At 36.1% G+C, this 19878-nt stretch overlaps 1 protein-coding gene across 1 annotated transcript in view; it reads left to right on the top strand.

Moving 5' to 3' along the window:
• CDC5L (cell division cycle 5 like) overlaps positions 1 to 19022 on the top strand; it is a 50476-nt gene extending 31454 nt beyond the window's left edge. The window contains exons 14-16 of the mRNA XM_079147681.1: positions 741 to 938; positions 12347 to 12559; positions 13671 to 19022. Of these exons, the coding sequence (XP_079003807.1) occupies positions 741 to 938; positions 12347 to 12559; positions 13671 to 13775 (516 nt within the window). The 3' untranslated portion in view covers positions 13776 to 19022. The remainder of the gene's footprint in view (positions 1 to 740; positions 939 to 12346; positions 12560 to 13670) is intronic.
• Positions 19023 to 19878: the final 856 nt, after the last annotated feature.

Below are 19878 nucleotides of genomic sequence, written 5' to 3'. Positions count from 1 at the left end.
GGAATGGGAAAGTGAATGGAGCACACCCAACCTTTGGTGCCATTTGGCTTAGATTCTTTGTCTGCTTACTAGTGATGTGGTCTTGAACAAATTTAGTCTCTGAGCCTCAGTTTCATCAGCTTTAAAAGAAGGTTAAGCCCGATGTGGTGGCACATGCCTGTAATCCCAGTGCTTGGAAGGCTGAGGCAGGAGAATTGCAAGTTCAAAGCCAGCCTCAACAACTTTGTGAGGCTGTGTCTCTAAATTAAAAATAAAGAGGGCTGGGGATGTGACTTTGTGGTTAAGTGCCCCTGGGTTCAATCCCTGTCCCAAAAAAACAAAAACAAACAAACAAACAAAAAACAATAAAAAAACCTCAGGTGAATATTGGTACTTTGTAAGGTAGTTATGATCTTTGGAGATAATATGGGTAAAATTTTTAAACTAAGTTTCTGACACATTATAGATTATTAACTGAGAAATGGTATCTGCTACGAGTAAAAACAAATGATGTTTATATTGTTGGGGAAACAGATGCTTGACATTTTAAAATCAGTCTGTATTGACTTATAGACATAGTAATTCAATTAATATGAATTATAGGCTTAGGTATTGCCCCCTCATCCTTCCACAAAATGATCAACCAACCAAAACTCCTTGCTTCGGCCTAAGGAAGGAGGAAAAAACTCTTTTTAAACTCTCCTCTGGTGATGACAAGTATTTGGAGTACTTAAACTCTCTGAAATTATTATTCTAAACAGGCCCAGGATGTTCTTGTGCAGGAGATGGAAGTGGTAAAACAAGGAATGAGCCATGGAGAACTCTCCAGTGAAGCTTATAACCAGGTGTGGGAAGAATGCTACAGTCAAGTTTTATATCTTCCTGGGCAGAGCCGCTACACACGGGCTAATCTAGCTAGCAAAAAGGACAGAATTGAATCACTTGAAAAGAGGCTTGAGGTTGGTATCCCTTTAAAATTCGAATTCAAATGTACCTTGATTTAAGTTATGAAGTAAATAATGCCACTGGTTACACCTTCAGTAAAATAAACTTGAGCTGCTTTTTGCCTTTGCAATTTTTGATGGAAACTAAACTGAAGCGTTGGATCATTCTTGACCTTGTTCATTGGGTTTTCACAATTACTGGCCTTCTAAAGAGTACCCTGCAGGTTAACCTCAGGTCAGTCAGTACCTTTTAGATGTGGGAGCAGGCACCAAATTGATAACTGATTACTCAGAACAATGTAGATTAATACTGTAATAGTCTCTTTTTTCTATGAAGAGATTTATTTCAGTGGTATCGAGTTTCCTTTCTATAGCCAAGGCAGCACACGTACAAAACTTTGATAGTTTTTCTATCTTCTGATTCCTGTAAGTTTGAGTTAGAGGGTAGAGTTGGATTACTTAGACAATGGCTTCTAGGATTTTCCATGCCTATGTAAACATTGAAACCTACTAGATGCAGTTTCATGGCATGTGGTTTCTTAAAATAGTCTGCATGTTTTGAATTCCAGAATCTGTATAGGTTTTGCCAGTGGCATGTAAATTGTGGTTCATAGACCACCAGGCTGCCTTGTGGATTCCTGATGTTGGTCTTTAGGGATATATCAAAGACCAAGATGGGGTGGGAAGGAGAAGGGGTACTTAAAGCAGTTGCTTGCAGAAAATGGCCTCAGTTTCCTCTTTTATGAAATTACTAGTTTTTCTTTACAGAAAACAGATTTGAGAATATTTTTGTTTAGGGTTAAATCCAGACAGAGTAAAATCACTTGAGGTGGTTGGGGCTGTGTGGAACCAGAGAAAGGATTAGGAAGAAGCAGTATCTTTTCATTTGAAGGTTATTCTAAGTTTTAATTTAACCTTTAAGATCACATGTGTAGGCATCTGAAGGTTAATGCCCATGAACCTCTGTTTTCAGTTAGTGGGAAATTAGTGTTTCTTAAGTAATTCTCATCTTGGGTGAAATCTTATTTCAGGGCTGCTGCTTATTCTAGTTGTATTACTAACTTCCAGCAGGGTGTGCTGTTGCTCTGTGTTTTAATTTTGAGTTAAAGTTGGGGAATGTAGACCATCAGTGGTTAAATTGTACATTATACTTCTGTTGTGTAGGCTTCATTTCTTATAAATGGTAGTTAACAGTGTAATTCTGATCTAAGGTCAGCATCATAATTGATTGGAAAGCTATTTGGAAAGATTCCTTGTAACATTTATATATAAATACGTAGGTCTCTCACTTAGTTTGAAAATCTCATTTGAGGTGGGTAAACTCTTTCTGCTGCAAATGGGAAGGACATTTTGTGCTGTTTAAAATAAAAAGGAAAAAAAAAAAAAAAAGTTTTTCCCTAAATCTCATTTAGTTTGTTGAGGCACTAACTTTCATGACAGCAAATAAATGTGTCACAAAGTGAGTGGTGCCATAAAGTACAGTAATTTTTATTTCGATGTTGAATTGGTCTTGTGAATTTTGAAGGGAAAAATACAGAAAGAATCACTGCTGTTCCTTTGGAGATTTATTTGGGTCGTTTATGAGCAACCATTAAAAACATGTGGTTCTCTTTGTTCAGTTCAGTACCAGGAACTGAAATCTTCCGTTGAACTATTTTTGTTGAAGGATTGGTGACTTTGGAAGAATATTCATAAAACAGTCTGAAGTAATTTTTCTCTTCTTGACTCCTGGATAACTTTCTTTATTGTTTATCCAGCTAGTTACTTTTAAGAAATACTTAATCAGATCCTTTAATTTAGTAAAATATGCTTATTTCAAATGAAAGTTCATTAAATCTTTGAGAAGAAAAGCAACTCAGAGACCCAAATAAACAAATCCCCCATTTTATTTGTATCCATCCCTAATTCAGAACTATATTTCTCTTTGCTTTTGAAGACACAGCTTTACTGGTTTAAAATACATAAATATTTTATTTCAATTGTGGTAATTCTTTCATCATTTCAGTTGATTGCTAAATTATAAACATTATTCAAAGTTTGTTGTGGGGAAGGAACCCCAGTTACATTGTATAAACTAAATGATACACTTAAATTATCCTTTCCACTTTCAGGTTTAGGGAGACAGGCCTTTCTGGGCAAGCACAGTGCACCATGGCTGCCAGTGTGTTGATTTTTGCTGCCATGAACTTTGGAACAGTGAATCTAAATTGCGGCCTTATCACAACCTAACAAGCAAGATGAAACCCAGCTTTGTGGTGGCTGGTGTCTCCCAAGTGTTTATGCCCTGAGGTTTATATTGGAGCTACTCTTTGAGCCATTACTCATGATTAATATTTGAAACTTAGCACTTAAATTAAAATCCTTAAGATACCCATTTAAAACTAACAGAACCATCTCAGATTTTCTGTAGAACGTGGTAGGGCGTGTGTGTGTATGTGTGTGTGTGTGTGTGTGTGTGTGTGTGTGTGTCCAGAGTCTGTTAAATACATAGAATCTGTAGTTACGGGTCAGAAGTAAGTGGAAAAGGCTTTTGAATTATAACCAAGTCCATATATTTTATTCTGCTCTAGAGACAGATTTAACTTTAGAACCTTGCCAGACATTTGTGTGTAAAAGAAGGGGGCGGCGACGGCAGCAGCAGCAGCAATAGCAGCAGCAGCAACAGCAGCAGCAGCAAGCAGGCATGATAGCTCACTTCAGGAAAAGCATAGCATGGAGGGCATTTTAACATGGTAGCAAAAAGTTCTGTGCATTTTAATAGCTTCAGAGGATTAAGTGTCTGGTAGCATAGTAGAGTGATTGCTATTTCTAGTGCTACCCAAAGTAAGAAGAAAATCTTGATTTCTGTTCAGTGCCTTTTTTTTTTTTTTTTAAAGGAAGGATGACTGTAATTCATTGTAGGGAATTTTTCGTCAATGTTTAAAAATAAAAGGGCCATGCAAAAGTAAGTAAAATAAAAATTTACTCATGCATTTAGTGTCTATTTCTGAACATCTGCTACGTACTAGACACTGTTCTAGGTTCTGGTGGACATAGTGGGGAACAAGATCCACTCTTGTGGGCTGCAGTTATCTGGAAAATGCCGAATGTGGAGAACTTCATTTTCTGATGATGCCAGACAAATGAGTCATTTCTGTATTTGGGAAGTGCAAATAGAATTCGAAGTGTTCTAATTTGTTTCCACTTTAAGTGGAAATAGGAAATAATCTGAAGACATAATTATTTTGAGTGAAATAATTTCCAGTAGGTGCAAAAATGAAATGAAAAGTCTGAATTTGGGCCTGCTATTAAATTTAATAGTATTTGAAATAGTATCTAAACTGCTGTGTTGAGGAAGTTTGGCTGAAAAGTGGATTTTGTCATGTTAGCTATAAAAATGGAAAGACTTTCCTTAGAGGTAGAAACTAGGTCCAGAAGTAATACTTCTCCCTGTATTTTACTGGCACAGTCAATGTAGTCAAGAAATATTATGTAACATTGACTTCTTGGAAATAAAGTAACTTAAAGAACACAGATAACACATTTAAAATCCTTCTCAGTGTTTTTATAAAACTCTTCTGAGGACCCCTGACTTTCCTGAGGATTATATTTCAGCAAAATTGACTGCACAATGGATCCCATTTTCTCAGTGATTTTCATTATTAAGTCAGATATTTTTACACAGGAAAAAAAATTTCCTTAATACTTTAGAGTGAAGACCTAGGGTAAAGATTAAGTTGGCGGGCGGTGCTGTTTGGAGTGTTATGTGTTGGAAGTACCACAGCAGGTTTATGCTTATGTTCCCTGGAGTGTGTAATGTAGTGTAGGAGAGGAGTTCCCAGTCCTATGGAATATTCTGTCCCAAGTTGTGCTCTCTGCCATAGGTATTAAAGTATTGACAGATTTCTTAGTTGTTTCTAGCAAGAACTCTGAGAGCTGGACCAGGGACCTCCTTGGTACAACCATTTTGCTTCTTGAATTTGTTTCAGGCAGTTCACATGTTTTATTTCCTAACCTATGGAGCTGTAAAGTGCTCCACGATGCTTTGTTAGTGTTTTGCTACCCTTGGAAATGTTTTTATTAGGCTTTCCCTCACTGGTTAGCTTGCTTTGCAGGGATTCAGTTGGATGGTTGCTAACTCTGATATAGGATGACAGTAATCACTTACTTGGTTCTGCATCTCATCAGTAAAGGGAAGGTTCACTGAAGAAACTCAATGCTAGTGAGGAGTATGGAGATGAAAGGAAAGTCACTCACGGGCTCTTATTTGCAAATGTTTTGGTGATTGAACCACATCTTCACTATTATAGGATCATATTGCTGAATGATGGACTAGGAAGTGGAACTGCCATCAACAGTGTATTTATTTTGGGTATTCTTAAACCTGTTTTTACAGTGGTATAAGGTTATATTCTGGGCCCCCAAGCAAGAGTTTCAGTGAGGGATGCTCTTAATTTTTCTGAACTTCACTGTAACAGACTTTACTGAAGACAGTATTGGAGACCCAAGGATAATGTGTTTATTTTGGAATTACTTAAGCTTAGTAACCTTAACAAACTCAGTGAGCTTGAAAGTAACAATTACACTTTTATAAGTCCCATACAGCTCTCTTTTGTAATGACCCGAGGAAACACTTATGGTTCCACTGATTCATCTCCTGGGGACCATTGGTTTTCCATTGGTCTCTGGCCAGTCCTTTTTAGACAGTTTCTCTTCTATGCATTTTAAAAAATAACATTTTTAGATGTTTTTCTAAAAATAATACCTGTGCTTTGTAGAAAATTTAAGAGAAGTAGGAAAAATATAGAAGAAAAGAAGTCCACTGTCCAACCATAATCACCTCAAACATTTTTGTACATAGACATGTACGTAGTCTTTTTTTTTTTTTAACGTGTAGATGAAGGGAGGAAATTGGGGACATCCTATACTACATTTTTTATTTAATAGTATAATATTGTAAATATGATTTTTTTGAAAAGAGAAACTTGATCATTTGCTTTCATTTAAAGTCTGTAGCAAAGATTAGCTTTATCGAACTCTCCAAATAATTAAACACTAGTTATATGTTTTGCCCTACTTCTTTTTTTTTTCCTGTAAAATTTTTCCGAGTTATTTATTGTTCTGTAGTTTTATAGCTTATTAAGAATAAAAGAATCAGGAATTTAAAAGCATAAACTGGGGAAATGTTTAGCTTTTAGCTTTTTTCATGTCCCAGAATTCATATACAGGTTAATATTTATATCAGGGAAAGAATGATGGGCAGTTCCATTAATTAAGGTATGATTTACATATGTCTAGAATAATTTGCTTTTCAGAGTGCTCTCTGGTGGCAATACCATTCAGTACCACAGCTTGAATTTCTTTAGGCATGTTTGCATTTCAGGGGTTAAGGCAAAGAGGATACTTGGTTTATTAGCAGTGATATGGCCTGATGTCTTGGGGTTTAAAATAAGACACAACGGCAGTGGCATCATTGCTTAGTGGCTTGGTGGCCTAGGGCAAGTTAACCTCTACGAGTCTCACATTTCCTTATCTGTAAAATTCAGGTGGGTAATAGCTTTTATTTAATGGGAATGAATTTGTAATACTGTAAGACGTTTAAAACACTAGCAGATAGCAAATGTTATTAAGTGTAAATTTTCTCACAAGTTTGCATAAGTCTGTATACCTTGAAGTTGCCTAAATTGAATTAAACTCGGTTTGGTATTAGGAAGTATCAAGAAGTAAGTTCACTTGAACAGTGGTGGCCAAGTTTTTATATTTTGTAGGTTTTGATGAATGTCTGAAGTTTGAGACATGGGCTGATTTTAGGAAAGACATCTGTATCTCTGAGTGATGCTTAAAACTGATTTTGGTTATAAAAGAATTTTACATCATGCACGCACTTGAACATTTCATGTAATTGGTATGTTGAAATAGTCATACTTATAAATTTTAATGTCTCTGGTATTTTGTTTTACTGATGTTTTATGGTGGTTAGAGTAGATATTGAATTTGAAAATTTTAAATTAATAATTAATTTTGTGGTACTCGGGTTTATATCTAAGAGCATTTTACCTCTGGGCTCGTCCCTAGCCTTTTTTTTTAAAGTTTTTTAAAAATTTGAGACAGGGTTTTGCTTAGTTGCTGAGGCTAGCCTCAAACTTGAGATCCTCCTGCCTGAGCCTCCTGAATTTCTGGGTTAACAGACATGTACCTCAGTGCCAGACTTGAATTTAAATTTAAAAAGAAATTTTTATTACAAGAATTTTAAAATGTACCTTAAAGTAGACTAGTTTAATGATTCTTCATGTATTACGTAGCTATAATAGTCATCAGAGCATAGTCACTCGTTTAACTATCTCCCATTCACTGTTATTTTGAAGCAAATTCTAGTTCTTGTAAAGTAGAATTAGTGCATAAAATTTGTCAGCCTTGATCTCCCTACTCATTTATATATTACATATATTTCTATTCGTCTGCTTTGGATTGAATTTTACCCTTAGTGAGACCCTGTCTCAAAATAAAACATTTAACAAAAAGGCCGGGGATACATGCTCAGTGGTAAAGCATCTGGGTTCCATGCCCAGTATCAAGAGAAGGAAAGAAAGCCAGCTCACTTAGCAAATGGAGGATTCTTGTCCACATCCATCTTGCCAGAAGACTGATTAAAGAGCAGTTTATAGAGCTTTGGTAGCCAAATGATGTATGTCTGATCCTAATTGCCTTGTCATAAGATGCTTTTCAGGTCAGCAAATCTTAAGAACAGAGATCGTTGCTTTCTCAGACTGTAGTCTTGATACCGACTAGTTTGCCCATGTGAAGTTCCTGTCATATTACATGATGGACAGGCTAGAGCAGGTAGCTGCCCTGAGGCCCTCTTAATGGTCACCAAATTCATGGTAATCAAAGAAAACATATTTCACCCGATTATTGTGGAAGCAAAGGGTCAGGTGAGGTTAAATAGGGAGTTGGGCATGAGATCTGGTCTCAATGCTCAGCTTCACTAACTCCACTACTATTAGATGCTTCAAGTAGACTCTGAAGTATATCTGCAAGTACATGGAGGCTGAGTGTTCTTTATCTGAAATGCTTGGACCCAAAAGTGTTCTGGATTTCAGATTTTGGAATATTTGTGTATGTATAGCAAGATATCTTGGTGATTGGACCTAAGTCTGAACACAGAATTCATATATATGTCATGTATACATTATACATGTAGGCTAAAGGTAACTTTATAAAGTATTTTAAATAATCTTGTGCATTTTGACTGTGAACTGTCAGATGAGGTTAGGTGTGGATTTTCCACTTATGGATTAAAATGTTTTGGGTTTTGGAGCATTTCAGATTAGGGTTGCTCAGCTCATCTTGTACAAATATTTGAATAGCAGTTTTTGAAAAATTTTGATAAATAAGCTCTAAGATGTAATGGTCTGAGAAGCTTTTTTGTTTTTTTTTTTTTTTTGAGACCCTTTGATAAATCAGCTGTGGGATGCAGTACAACTCCTAAGCAAATAATTGTTTAGGATAACTCATCCTTCAGGATAGTTGCAAATGCTTACTTTAAAAAAAAAAAAAGAAAAAACCAACTTAAAAATATAACTTTTTTACTTGATGATTCATTGTATTGTAAACCGTAGGTTTTGTATGAGCAGAGGTGAGGATGATTTAAAGTTGCTCTGTCCCGTGTGTATTTCATGTTTCTGAAGCATTTTAAGCAGAGATTGAGCATTTTACAAAACATGCTGATAACCTTTCTTTACATTTTAGGCAGCAGATGTAAGATAACTAAAATCAAATACTAAAAACTATCTTCTATTTCTTCTTTATATGGCTCATGACTTAACTTTATATAGTTTTTAACTAAATTAATTTTTTCCTGTGCTTAAATTTATTGTTGAATAAAGTTATTTCCATATTTGCTTGGAATCTTAGCACAATATAGTTGAGCCAAAAGACTTTTATGAAGTTTGAGCTAAATGTAATTGTTGGCAATAAACTGAAACTAACAACTTTGAAGTTTTAAAATCCCTGGTGGTTTGGGAGTAGTAAATGAATAACTCAACTGAATGAGGTGAGGTAATTCCCAGATACAGTGTACTAATAATACTAAATATACCTTGATGACTAATTAAACAGTTTCTGACCATAGGCATTAAGCTGTCACATGAAATTAGAAATTGAATATGGAGAGCAATCATTGTAAAGCTAATGGAGTTATCCTAACCAATGAAAATGTTAATTTGTATGACTAATTAAAAAAAAAACACTATTAATTTGAAATTCTATGCTCTTAAATTCTTTTGGATGTGTATTTGAATCCACATATAGTTGGAGTGTCTAATACCGGTATTCTTAGAACATGCTGAAGTGTAGTACAAGGAACTTGTTGAAATTAGTTGTTCATTTCTTTTGGGGAAGGGGGACTTTTTGGTGGGTGTAGTTGAGAAAACCCCTGATGTCTAGCTTCTGTGATGACTGTCAGAATTAGTTCTCCATCCTAATTGCTTGTTAGAACCTCGTGGGGACTTTAAAGACCCAAAGTTCTGAGACCATTTAAATCTGATTTGGGGGCTAGAGCACTGGCACTGGCAGATTTTAAAAACTCCACAGGTAATTTTAAAGTTTAACCTTGGTTGAAAGCTTCTGCTTAAAAAACCACACACCAAGAATATTTGAAGTGGGAGAAGATGAGTGCAAATTATTGTCTTCTTTCCTTGTTTTTGCTGTAAAATTTATGAGGGTGGAAATTTTGCCTTAAAAATCGATCTTGCTTCTCCTTCTTATCACCTTTCTAAAGTTTAGGCTCAGAAAGTATTTTGATTTTGGGGGTTAGGGGAGAGATTCTTATATTTTATATCCAGAAGAATTGATGAGGAGGATTGTCTTGTCCTTGGAGATAATGTTTCTACTAATTGGGTGCTTTATTTTCATAATAGCTTTATTGAGATATAAATCACATACCATATAGTTAAACTCTCTCGAGTTTACTATTTAGTTGTTTTTAGTATGTTCATAGTTGTACAACTGTCACAAATCAATTTTAGAAGATTTTCATCATTCCAGAAAGAAACCCTGTACCTGTTGGGGTCACTCCCTGTTGTTCTTCCTAAATTGTCCATCCCTAGGAAACCATTAATCTACTCTCTGAATCTGTGTATTTGCTTATTCTGGACATTTCATGTAGTGGAATCATACAATTGTCTTTTGTGGCTTCTTTCACTAAACATTTTCAAGGTTTATCCATGTTATAGCATATATTAATACTTTCTTTTTATGGCTGAATAATAATCCACTGTATAGATAATGCCACATTTTGTTCATCCATTTATCAGTTGATAGATATTTGGGTTTTCTACCTTTTGACTACTATGAATAGTGCTGCTTATGAACAGTGGGTAGAGATTTTTGTGTGGGCATGTTTTCAGTTCTCTTGGGTATATGTGGAACAAAATTGCTGGGTCAGTGTACTTGGATACTTGCTTCACCTCATTTGAACTTTAGGGTTAGAAAATCTTCCTGTGGAGTTAAAGAACACCCCAAGTTCATGTTCTAATAATATCACTGTGTAGGACAGAGGTCCTGTGTGTGTTATTTGATCTGGCATTTCTCAAAAGGCAAACTGCCCACTTAAAAGAAGGAACAGCTGTTGTTCCTTGCTTTATTTCCAGGAGGGGTCCACATAGTCTCTTATTAAAGTTGGAAGGAATTTAAAGAAGATTTTAAAGTCTCCTCTGTAATCCCTTAGTCATTAGAGAGGAGAGCAAAATGGTTGAATTTCATAGTATCTGCAAAATAATAATTGTAATCAGAGTGAACATTGTTGACTGCTCATTCCATACCAGGTTGTGCGTTTTTTATATACATTTGATTTAAACTTCATAATAACTTTTAGCAGTGACTACCATTTTACTACTGACAGAGAAGTGGATATACAGAGGTTAAATAACTTGCATCAACTGAAAAAAGCTGGGTGGCTCTGCTGGGTAGTAAGAGTGCCTTTCTCATCTGCTGTACCATGCTGCCTACCTTCTCCAGTATTTGATGACCCTTCTATAAGATATATTGTGCCATAGAACTTAACTTTGATTTGTTACCTATTAGAGTATAATGGTTTCTTTTTAAATGGTATTAGTAGTTTACATGGATTTATTCTTCAACTGAAGAAGAAAAAAAATTTAACTTTTATAAAATGCTGAAGAAATGCATGGTTTTAAAGGAGCATTAATTTTTAGATCCGTCTCATGTTTCTAAGGCACATGCCTGCAATACCATCCCCTGCTGCCTTTGACTTTGACTTAGTAAGCTGAGCTAGAGATGGAAAGGTATGAAGTGCTTCTTTTCCAGAAATACTATACATTTTGAGAGGTTTTTTTTTTTTTTTTTTTCATCTTTACATATTCTGATCATAAGACACTGAGATTGAACCTGTTTGTTTTGAAATCAGACTTGAAGTGGATGTTTCAGAATTGTTACATGGAAAGTTATGTATTTGTTCTGGTGATTTTTATTGTTTCTATCCCATACAGAATAACCTTGGTATGGTTTTTATATCAGTATTTTGCATTTGACAGTATTTTTCTCCATGGTGCCATTTCTGAGTACCGTTTTCCCGACCCCACATTTACTGTCTCAGCAAAGAATAGTACTTGTATTATCACACAGTCTCCCTTGTTATAGGGTGCTCTTAGATACATAATTTTGTATTACACATTGTATTACACATATTTTTTTGAGTACCAAGGATTGAACCCAGGGGCACTTAACCACTGAGTAACATCCCCAGCCCTTTTTTATGTTTTATTAGAGACAGGGTCTCGCTGAGTTGCTTAGGGACTTCCTAAGTTGATGAGGCTGGGTTTGAACTTAAGATCCTCCTGCCTCAGCCTCCCGAGTCACTGGGATTACAGATATGTGCCACCATACCCGGCTTAGAAGTGCTTTTTTTTTTAATCATGCATTTTATTTTTTAAAATATATTTTTTAGTTGTAGGTGGACACAATACCTTTATTATATTTTTATGTGGTGCTGAGGATCCAACCCAGGGCCTCATACATGCTAGGTGAGCATGCTACCACTGAGCCACAACCCCAGCCCCAGAAGTGCATTTTTGAGATATAAATGATGAACGTGGGCTGCTGCCAGTCCAAAACTGATGCAGACAAATGATAGCAGAAGCTATTTTCAGAAAGTAGACAGGAGTTTTCCTATACTATGAAAATCAAGACTGTGAGATGGGTGAAGTTGTTATAATAGATGATAGATTATTTAGGACTAACCTGGAAAACCCAACAGGTGCAAGATAAATCCTTTCTAAGTCTAATTCTGCGTTACAGTAGTTGAGGTATAAAGAACTCTAGTGTGTTTGCTTTGAGGCACATAGATGAAACCTGTGGTACCTTTTTGGCCATTACTTAATAGCCTGGTTTTTAAATGTATGTCTATGTAACTCCCCCTTCCTCAGATAAACAGGGGTCACATGACTACAGAAGCTAAGAGAGCTGCAAAAATGGAAAAGAAGATGAAAATTTTGCTTGGAGGTTACCAATCTCGTGCTATGGGGCTCATGAAACAGTTGAATGACTTGTGGGATCAAATTGAACAGGCTCACTTAGAGTTACGCACTTTTGAAGAACTCAAGAAACATGAAGATTCTGCTATTCCCCGGAGGCTAGAGGTAATATTGTTTTGCCTCAAAGCATTGCTTAGGACAGCTGCAAAGAATTATCAGAGCTTTCCTTTTTTCTTTCTCTTGTGCGGGGTATTTCCGAAGTTGGTATTGGCAGGCCTTTCCCTTTTTCTTTTCTTTTTTTTTGATGTATGTTTTTCCACATTTTTTATTGGTGCATTCTACTTGTACATAATGGTGGGATTTGTTGTTACATTTTCATTCATGCACAGGAGCTAACAATATAATTTGACCAGTACACTGGCAGTCCTTTCCAAGAAGAGTCTCCCCTTTTTGTATTTTGGTTTAGACCTGTACACCAGGCAAATGATGGATCCACAGATATTCTTATTTTCTCTCTGTGTATCGACACACTATAAAATGGAATGACTCTTTTTTTATTGTTTTTTATTGTTCATTAGAATTATACATAATAGTGGGATTCGTTGTGACACATTCATACATACACATAACATAATTTGCTCAATACCACCCTTCAGTGCTTCCCCTAGCCCTCCTCTGATCCCCTTCCTTTGCCGTACTGTTCTTCCTTCCTTTTTCACGAGATCCATTTTTTATTCCTTTTCTCTCTCTAGCTTCCACACGTGAGAGAAAAACATGGACTAATTTTTGTGATTTGTCCCCCTGCAACTTAATTGCACCCCATTTGTGTAGCTGTATGAGGGGCAGCTAAAGCAACGTCCTTTGGTTTTGTAACTTTGGATGCCGGGAACCTAGCTAGCAATTCCAGAACATCAAATTCATTTGGCCAGGTGTGGTTTAGATTTATCTCCTAAGTGTGCATGACAACTCCTGCCCAGTTACAAGGGAAGTCAGGGCTTATTTTAGTGCATTTATGGTATTGATAGGACAGTACTGGCTTGTTTATTTGGGTAGCAGAGATTTTACAAGGTGGTAATTATCGGACCAAAGCAAAGCATGGCTGTGGTACTGGTTTTCCAGCAAAAGTATTTGCTTTGTCTGTTTCTCTTTGGGGAATGTGTGCCTCTTAAGAATTAGAAATTAACCCAGCTGTTTCTAAGATGACAGAGTAGCATCAGATAGTTTTAATTTTCAGCATACTTACACATGAAATAATTAATGTTTTTATATCTTCAAGTGCCTAAAAGAAGACGTGCAGCGACAACAGGACAGAGAAAAAGAGCTTCAGCATAGATATGCTGATTTGCTGCTGGAGAAGGAGACTTTACAGTCAAAATTCTGAAGCACAGTTTATATTCTGTCACAGGACAAATTAATTGCTGGTTTTCATACTCTGCAAGGCTGAAACTGATGTTTATCTTCATTGACAAATTTACCCACCATCTGTGGTTTCTCAGTTGTTTATTTTAAATGATATTGATTTTACATTCTATGTTAAAGACTTTTAACGGGACAGGACAGATAAGGGTTTGAATTATTAAGATGATCATTCTTTTACCAATGTCATATTTGCAAGAATTTTTAGTTTTGGCCTTTTAATTTAAAAAGCCTGACTCTAAATTGTTGCCTGTGAGTAAACCCTTGAATAAAAATAAAATATAAAAAATTGAGAATGTAGCCTTTTGTTTGCAGTAACTAGAGTTCCCACAAATCAACTTGTGTGCTCTGTGTCATATTTAATAACTTGTAGGTAATCAGAATGATGATTCAGTGTCTTAACTTTAGTCGTGAAGAGGCAATCCTTTATGACTTCTACACAGAATGGTCATTTCTCTACACTGACAAGATTAACTTTTTAATACCTCAGAATTTTTTTTTTTCAGTGTTACTTTAGGGAAAGCCTCTTCTCTGCCAGCTACTTAAGACTGTGTATGGATTATAACTTAAAAGATTTAATTTTCCTTGACCAGTTATTTTCTTGTAATTATGTTTTTGACAAAAGACATTTTAAAGGTTGATTTTAGCAAGGCCATCAAATTTCATTAAAGCTCTGTATTTGGCTTAACAGGTCAGTTGCATAGCTATAGAATTTGGGGAATGGGTAGAAGTAGGAAGATTAATTTTATAGCAATTCATATGAAATCATTTAGTTCAGAATTAGTTGCTTACAAGCTCAGTATAGGCCAAATTATGTGTTGGACTCACCAAAAAAGTTTGCTCAATCTTAGAAGTTAGGGACTAGAAGGAGAAAGAAGGGACTCATTCATTCATCTGTTCATTCATTCACTCATTCGCCAGCTGTGTATTGTGCTGGAGTCTTGGGGATAGAACAATGATTCACATAGTCTTGGTTCTGGTTTTGTGGCCCTTACAGTCTGTTGAGAATGATAGACAATTTAAAATCCACATGTTTATTGGGTGACTCTTATGTGTCAGTCATTTAAATATTGGAGATGAGCGGTTATTAAAACAAAATTCTTGTTCTCACAGAGTGACAGTAGTTGGGAGGGAATACTAAACATCGAGGGAAAGTTCAGATCATGAATTTTAGATTTTATGGAGGAAACTAAAATAGGACAGTATGATCAAAGAGATCACTTGAAAGATCTAACATTTAAGATAACGTTGAATTGCCACTTTAGGAAGAGCCATCCTTGTGAGATTCAAGGAAAGCACATCCTAGGCAGAGTGAATAGCTTGCACAAGCCTCTGGTGTGTCTGAGGAACAAAGGAGGAACATGACTGGAGTGTTAAGAGGGGTGTTGAATAGGCCCACACGTATGAAGACATGGTATGAAATTGGGTCTTATTTCAAGTACAAAGGGAAGCTATGAGAACATTCTAAACAAAGGAATGACAGATCAGATTTGGTTTTAGAAACATTACTCTGGCCCTTATTGTGTAATGTCTCAGTTTGAGGTAGGGAAGCTAGTTAATTTAGGAGCCCTACTCAGTAAACTGAACAAATAGTAATAGGATCTCAAACTAGGGTTGAGGCAGGGTGAGGTGGGGTTGGAGGATGGAGCTAGGTGGAGAGATTTGAGAGGTAATACTTATGTAGTCTTAGGCCATAAATTGATATTTTTCTGATATCTAGTCATTTAGTTCTACTTTTTCTAGTAAATTTTTCCTGGGTTTTCTAAGAAATACTCAGTATCCTCTATGGATAATGGTAATATTTCTTAAATATGTTCATTTCATTTTTATTGCATGTTTTGTTGACTGATATGTTTAGAACAATGTTAAATGATGATGATGGTGGATATTGTTTTGTTTCTGGTTTTAATGGGAATATCCATAGTGTTTTAAGTTGGCTATTTGACTTACATGTTCTTTATATAGATAGTATCTCTATTTTTAACTTTTAAAGATTTTGAATTAGAAATGGCTCTTGAATCTTGTCACATAGACTTTGGGGGCATCTGTTAAGATGATCATATGTTTTTTCTCATTTTGGTATGTTGATGACTTCCATTAATGGACTTTGCAACATTAATCCATATGTACTCCTGGAACCAGGTGGATTCATTTTTAAAAATTGTTTTTAAACAATTCATTGTTTATTTGCATTTATGTAGTTGAATTATAAGGGTTTCAAATAGTTGATCTAATAATAAAGACTCATTTTGTTGTCAGAATTTGAAGTAATGCACATACTTAGAGCCTAAAAAAATCAAGAATGCAAAATTTCAAAATGGGTGTAGTCTCATTCTGTTGTTTGCTACTTATGCTTTTGTCACATGGCAGTGCCACTTTCTCTGGTAAATAGATACACTGTCATTGTTTGTTAGTGTTCTAGAAAGCCAAGGGTTCTTCACCAGCACCATTCTGAGCAGTGTTGGCGACTTGAAACCCTCACGTTGATCATGTTTTCTCTTGGGCACTCATTAGGTGCTAGTAGTGTTAAACTAGTGTTGAAAAGTGTGTTCTCAGTAACTTTGGGACTGAGTTTAAATCTGATCAAGAGTCAAAAGAAATCACCACGATGACTAAGAGTCCTCTTTGGAAAATTAGAAGTAACACCAGCATAATAGACTAGTATCAAAGAAAAACAGTGACAACTGAAGTATGCCGTCTAACCACGCATCCTCCCTACGAGTGCATTTCTCTTACAATGCAACTGCCCTGCTGGTATTTTAGAATTTGACTTGCTTATCTATTATTTAGGGAAGTTTACATTTTTACAAAGGTAAGCTAGGTGTTTTGGGTTATTGTACAAAGATGACAATTGGGATTTTGCTAGCTCTGCAAAGTAAATGGGAGCGTTGTGTGCATTTTTCTGTGCATTAAACAGTGACAGTGGGGAGTGACTTGATTGCTTGTGAAACTTTGAATTTAGAGCCCTGTTTGGAAATAATTTCTTTATATTTGTCAGTTTCATGATAATTATGTTGCCCATTTCTAAGTTTAAGCAACTTTTAAAAATTGTTTTAAAAATACATTTCTCCTTTTGTTATTTGCTAAATTTTAGTAATTTGTACTCTTCCAGAAAATTGTTTTTTTTAAAAAAGTAGGGTTTTAATAGAAATCTCTTCAATTAATTTTGCCACTTCTAAGAAATGTGCTTTCTTTTAGTTCTTACCACTTCTTTACTTCATTAGTCTTGTTAAAGATATGCTTTTTCCCTTCAGAAAACTGTTTTGATTTAACATGATTTTGTTTTAAGATGTATTAATTTCTCCTGTTATTTTCTTTTCTCTAGATTTTTTCTCTTTTTATGTGATGCTTATTTTTCATATGCATGCAGATGACTATGTTGAAGGCTTTGGAGTTTTCCCTAAGTTCAAAAATGCTAACATCCCAGCCATTTTGATATGTACTAGCCTTTTTTTCTAGTTATTGTTATGTTTTGAATTTTTGATTCAGCAATTTAGAATACTTAAACATTTTTGTGTGCTTTGTTTTTAGTTTTTTTGCCTCTTGTAAATTTTTACACTGTGAAAAGAAAGCATGGTTTATGTGATTTTTGCTTTTGCTTTTTAGAGTTTTTTGAGGATTTTAGACCTTGCATCCTTAAAACGTTCTGTGGATGTTTTAAGTGAATGCTTCTTCAGTTTGCATGTGACAGAGGTGAATGTGTATTAATCATCAAATTTAATTATATTATTGAAATTTTAATTTTCTTTTTGGGTTACAAATACCATAGAATAATAGTGTTATTTTAAAGTCTCCCTTTTCAGTTATTTCTCTCAATTTTGTCAAGAGCTTTGCTTTGTATATTTTAATACTGTTGAGTAAATAATACTTGTGTTGTTAAGTACAATTCTAAGAAAGATTTACTAAAGTTGCTTTTGTTTTTTCTGCTTTGAATTTTCCTTTGATATTAAAAATATTTCTTTTTGTTTATACTTGCTAAATTTCCTTATTTTTAACTTTAACGTATACTTTTTTAGCTGTCTGTTGAATAGCAGCATATCTTGATATTTTATATTTCAACCCATTTAGAGAGTCTTTGCATTTTAATAGGGTTTAATCCATTTACTTTTATGTTAATTATGGGCTTTAGACTGCTGTGATCATGTTTTATGTTTTCTCACTGATTTCTGTTTCCTAAATGGACTGTAATTTCCTGTCTTTAATTTTCTTAGTGATTTAGAAAATATACATCCTCTTTTAAACTTTACAAATAATTATGGCATTATTCAGTGTTGAGGGTCCATTCAGGAGAAAGAAACCACAACAGGAATTGAACAAGGACGATTCAGGATGAAGAATAAACTACTAAGAGGGGCAAAGAAATGGCTGAAAGTACAGGAAAAACTGGTGTAGGAAGCAGCCACCACCTGTAGACTGGGAGAGAACCTGAGGAAGGAACAGGTTTGGAAGAGCTCTTCCCCTCCCCCCACGCACCTGAGACTCATCTCTTTGAAGAGGGTGTGATGGAGAATTTTGCTGAGGTGCTGAGGTCTGGGGTGGCTCAACTTGCTGGGGTGCTGAAGACACTTGTGGGGAAACTGGCTGCTGGGGCACCTGTAAGACTGGAGGGTGAGTGCCACTGGGTGTTCCCCACCTCACAACCAAGAATCCTCATGCTGGAAAGGAAACCACGTGCAGACAGAGCACAGAAGCAATCAGAAGGAAAAGCACCAGAACCAGGAGAAGCAAAGCCCCTACCACTTTGTTCCTTAGTGCTTGCTACATGTCCACTGGTGCTGGGTGGGGATGTCCTCAAGAGTTCATGTGTAGAAACCTAATTTCCACTGCAACACTGTCACGAGGTGGGACTTTGAAGAGATGATTGGATCTACTCTCATGAGTGAATTAATGATGTCATGTTGTCAAGGGAGCGGGGTCCTGGGAACAAGTATGGGTTTGGCTCCCTTCTCTTGTGCACATATTCTTGCCCTTCCACCTTCTCCATGGTGTGTGACCAGCAAGAAGGCCCCTGCCAGGTATAGACCCCTTGACCTTGTACTTCCTGGCCTCCACAACCCTAAGGGTATTCTGTTAAAACCACACGTACAAAACAGACTTGTTGTGGGCTAGGGCTGTGACTCAGTGGTATAGCACTTGCCTAGCACATGTGAGGCACTGGATTCGATTCTCAGCACCAAATAAATAAATAAATAAAAGTTTAAAAAAAAAAAAAGACTTGTTTCAAAAATGTTTCAAGTTACAACTCCAGTATCACAAAGCAGAGGAGAAGAGTGAGGTTTTTTCGTTGTTTATGTTCTTGAAACAGACTTTCCTTTCAAAGCAAAAGTAATGACATTTGGTTCATTTTCACAAATTGCACACTGGGTGAAATCATACAGTTACTGCAGAGAGCTGTAGGCAAGCAATTTGGTCACAGGAATTTGCTTTGTTTCATTGTAAATGAAAAAGCTGTATGAAATGCAGGGCTTTGATTGAAATGATAGTTTCCTTCACTGTGAAACTCCAGAGTAAGAATGCAGCAAAAGGCAGTGGCGGCAGTGTTTAATGCACATGGAAATGCTATTCTAATTTGGTTTCCAGAAGTAGCCTAGGAAATCCTGTGCACTGCCGTATTGGCTAATCGTGATTTCAGTTTTACTATAAATTGTTCTAAATGTCATTTAAATACTTCAGAATGAGTGCTTGCTCCTTTCTAGAAACTGTCTAAGGCAGCAGATGTGTAAAGCATCTCAACTAAACTCCCAACTAGTTCAGCAGTTACTCTGTTCCTCAGGGCCACCAGGACTGTGATCTACACCCTTACTGAACACCTCCGCTGGGGACTTTCATGTTCATGTCTGCCTGTCAAAGGCAGCCCAAGAAGGGAGAGAAACACGATCATCATCCAGGCCTGCTCCTTGTAGCAATCTCAGTTCCAAAATGATTACACGGTGTGGGCAACCCTGAGCCTGCCTCCTGAAGACACCGAGCTCCATTCCCAGGCCCGTGCTTCAGGAATTGCTCCCCCTCCTCAGAAAACACTGCTGTGATCTGGTGCTCTGATGCCAGTGTTCATTCACGCCGTTAGC

The sequence above is a fragment of the Sciurus vulgaris genome (genome assembly GCF_902686455.1).
Source record: "Sciurus vulgaris genome assembly, chromosome: 7".
NCBI lineage: Eukaryota > Metazoa > Chordata > Mammalia > Rodentia > Sciuridae > Sciurus > Sciurus vulgaris.
This window is presented reverse-complemented; position numbering and strand designations above follow the sequence as displayed.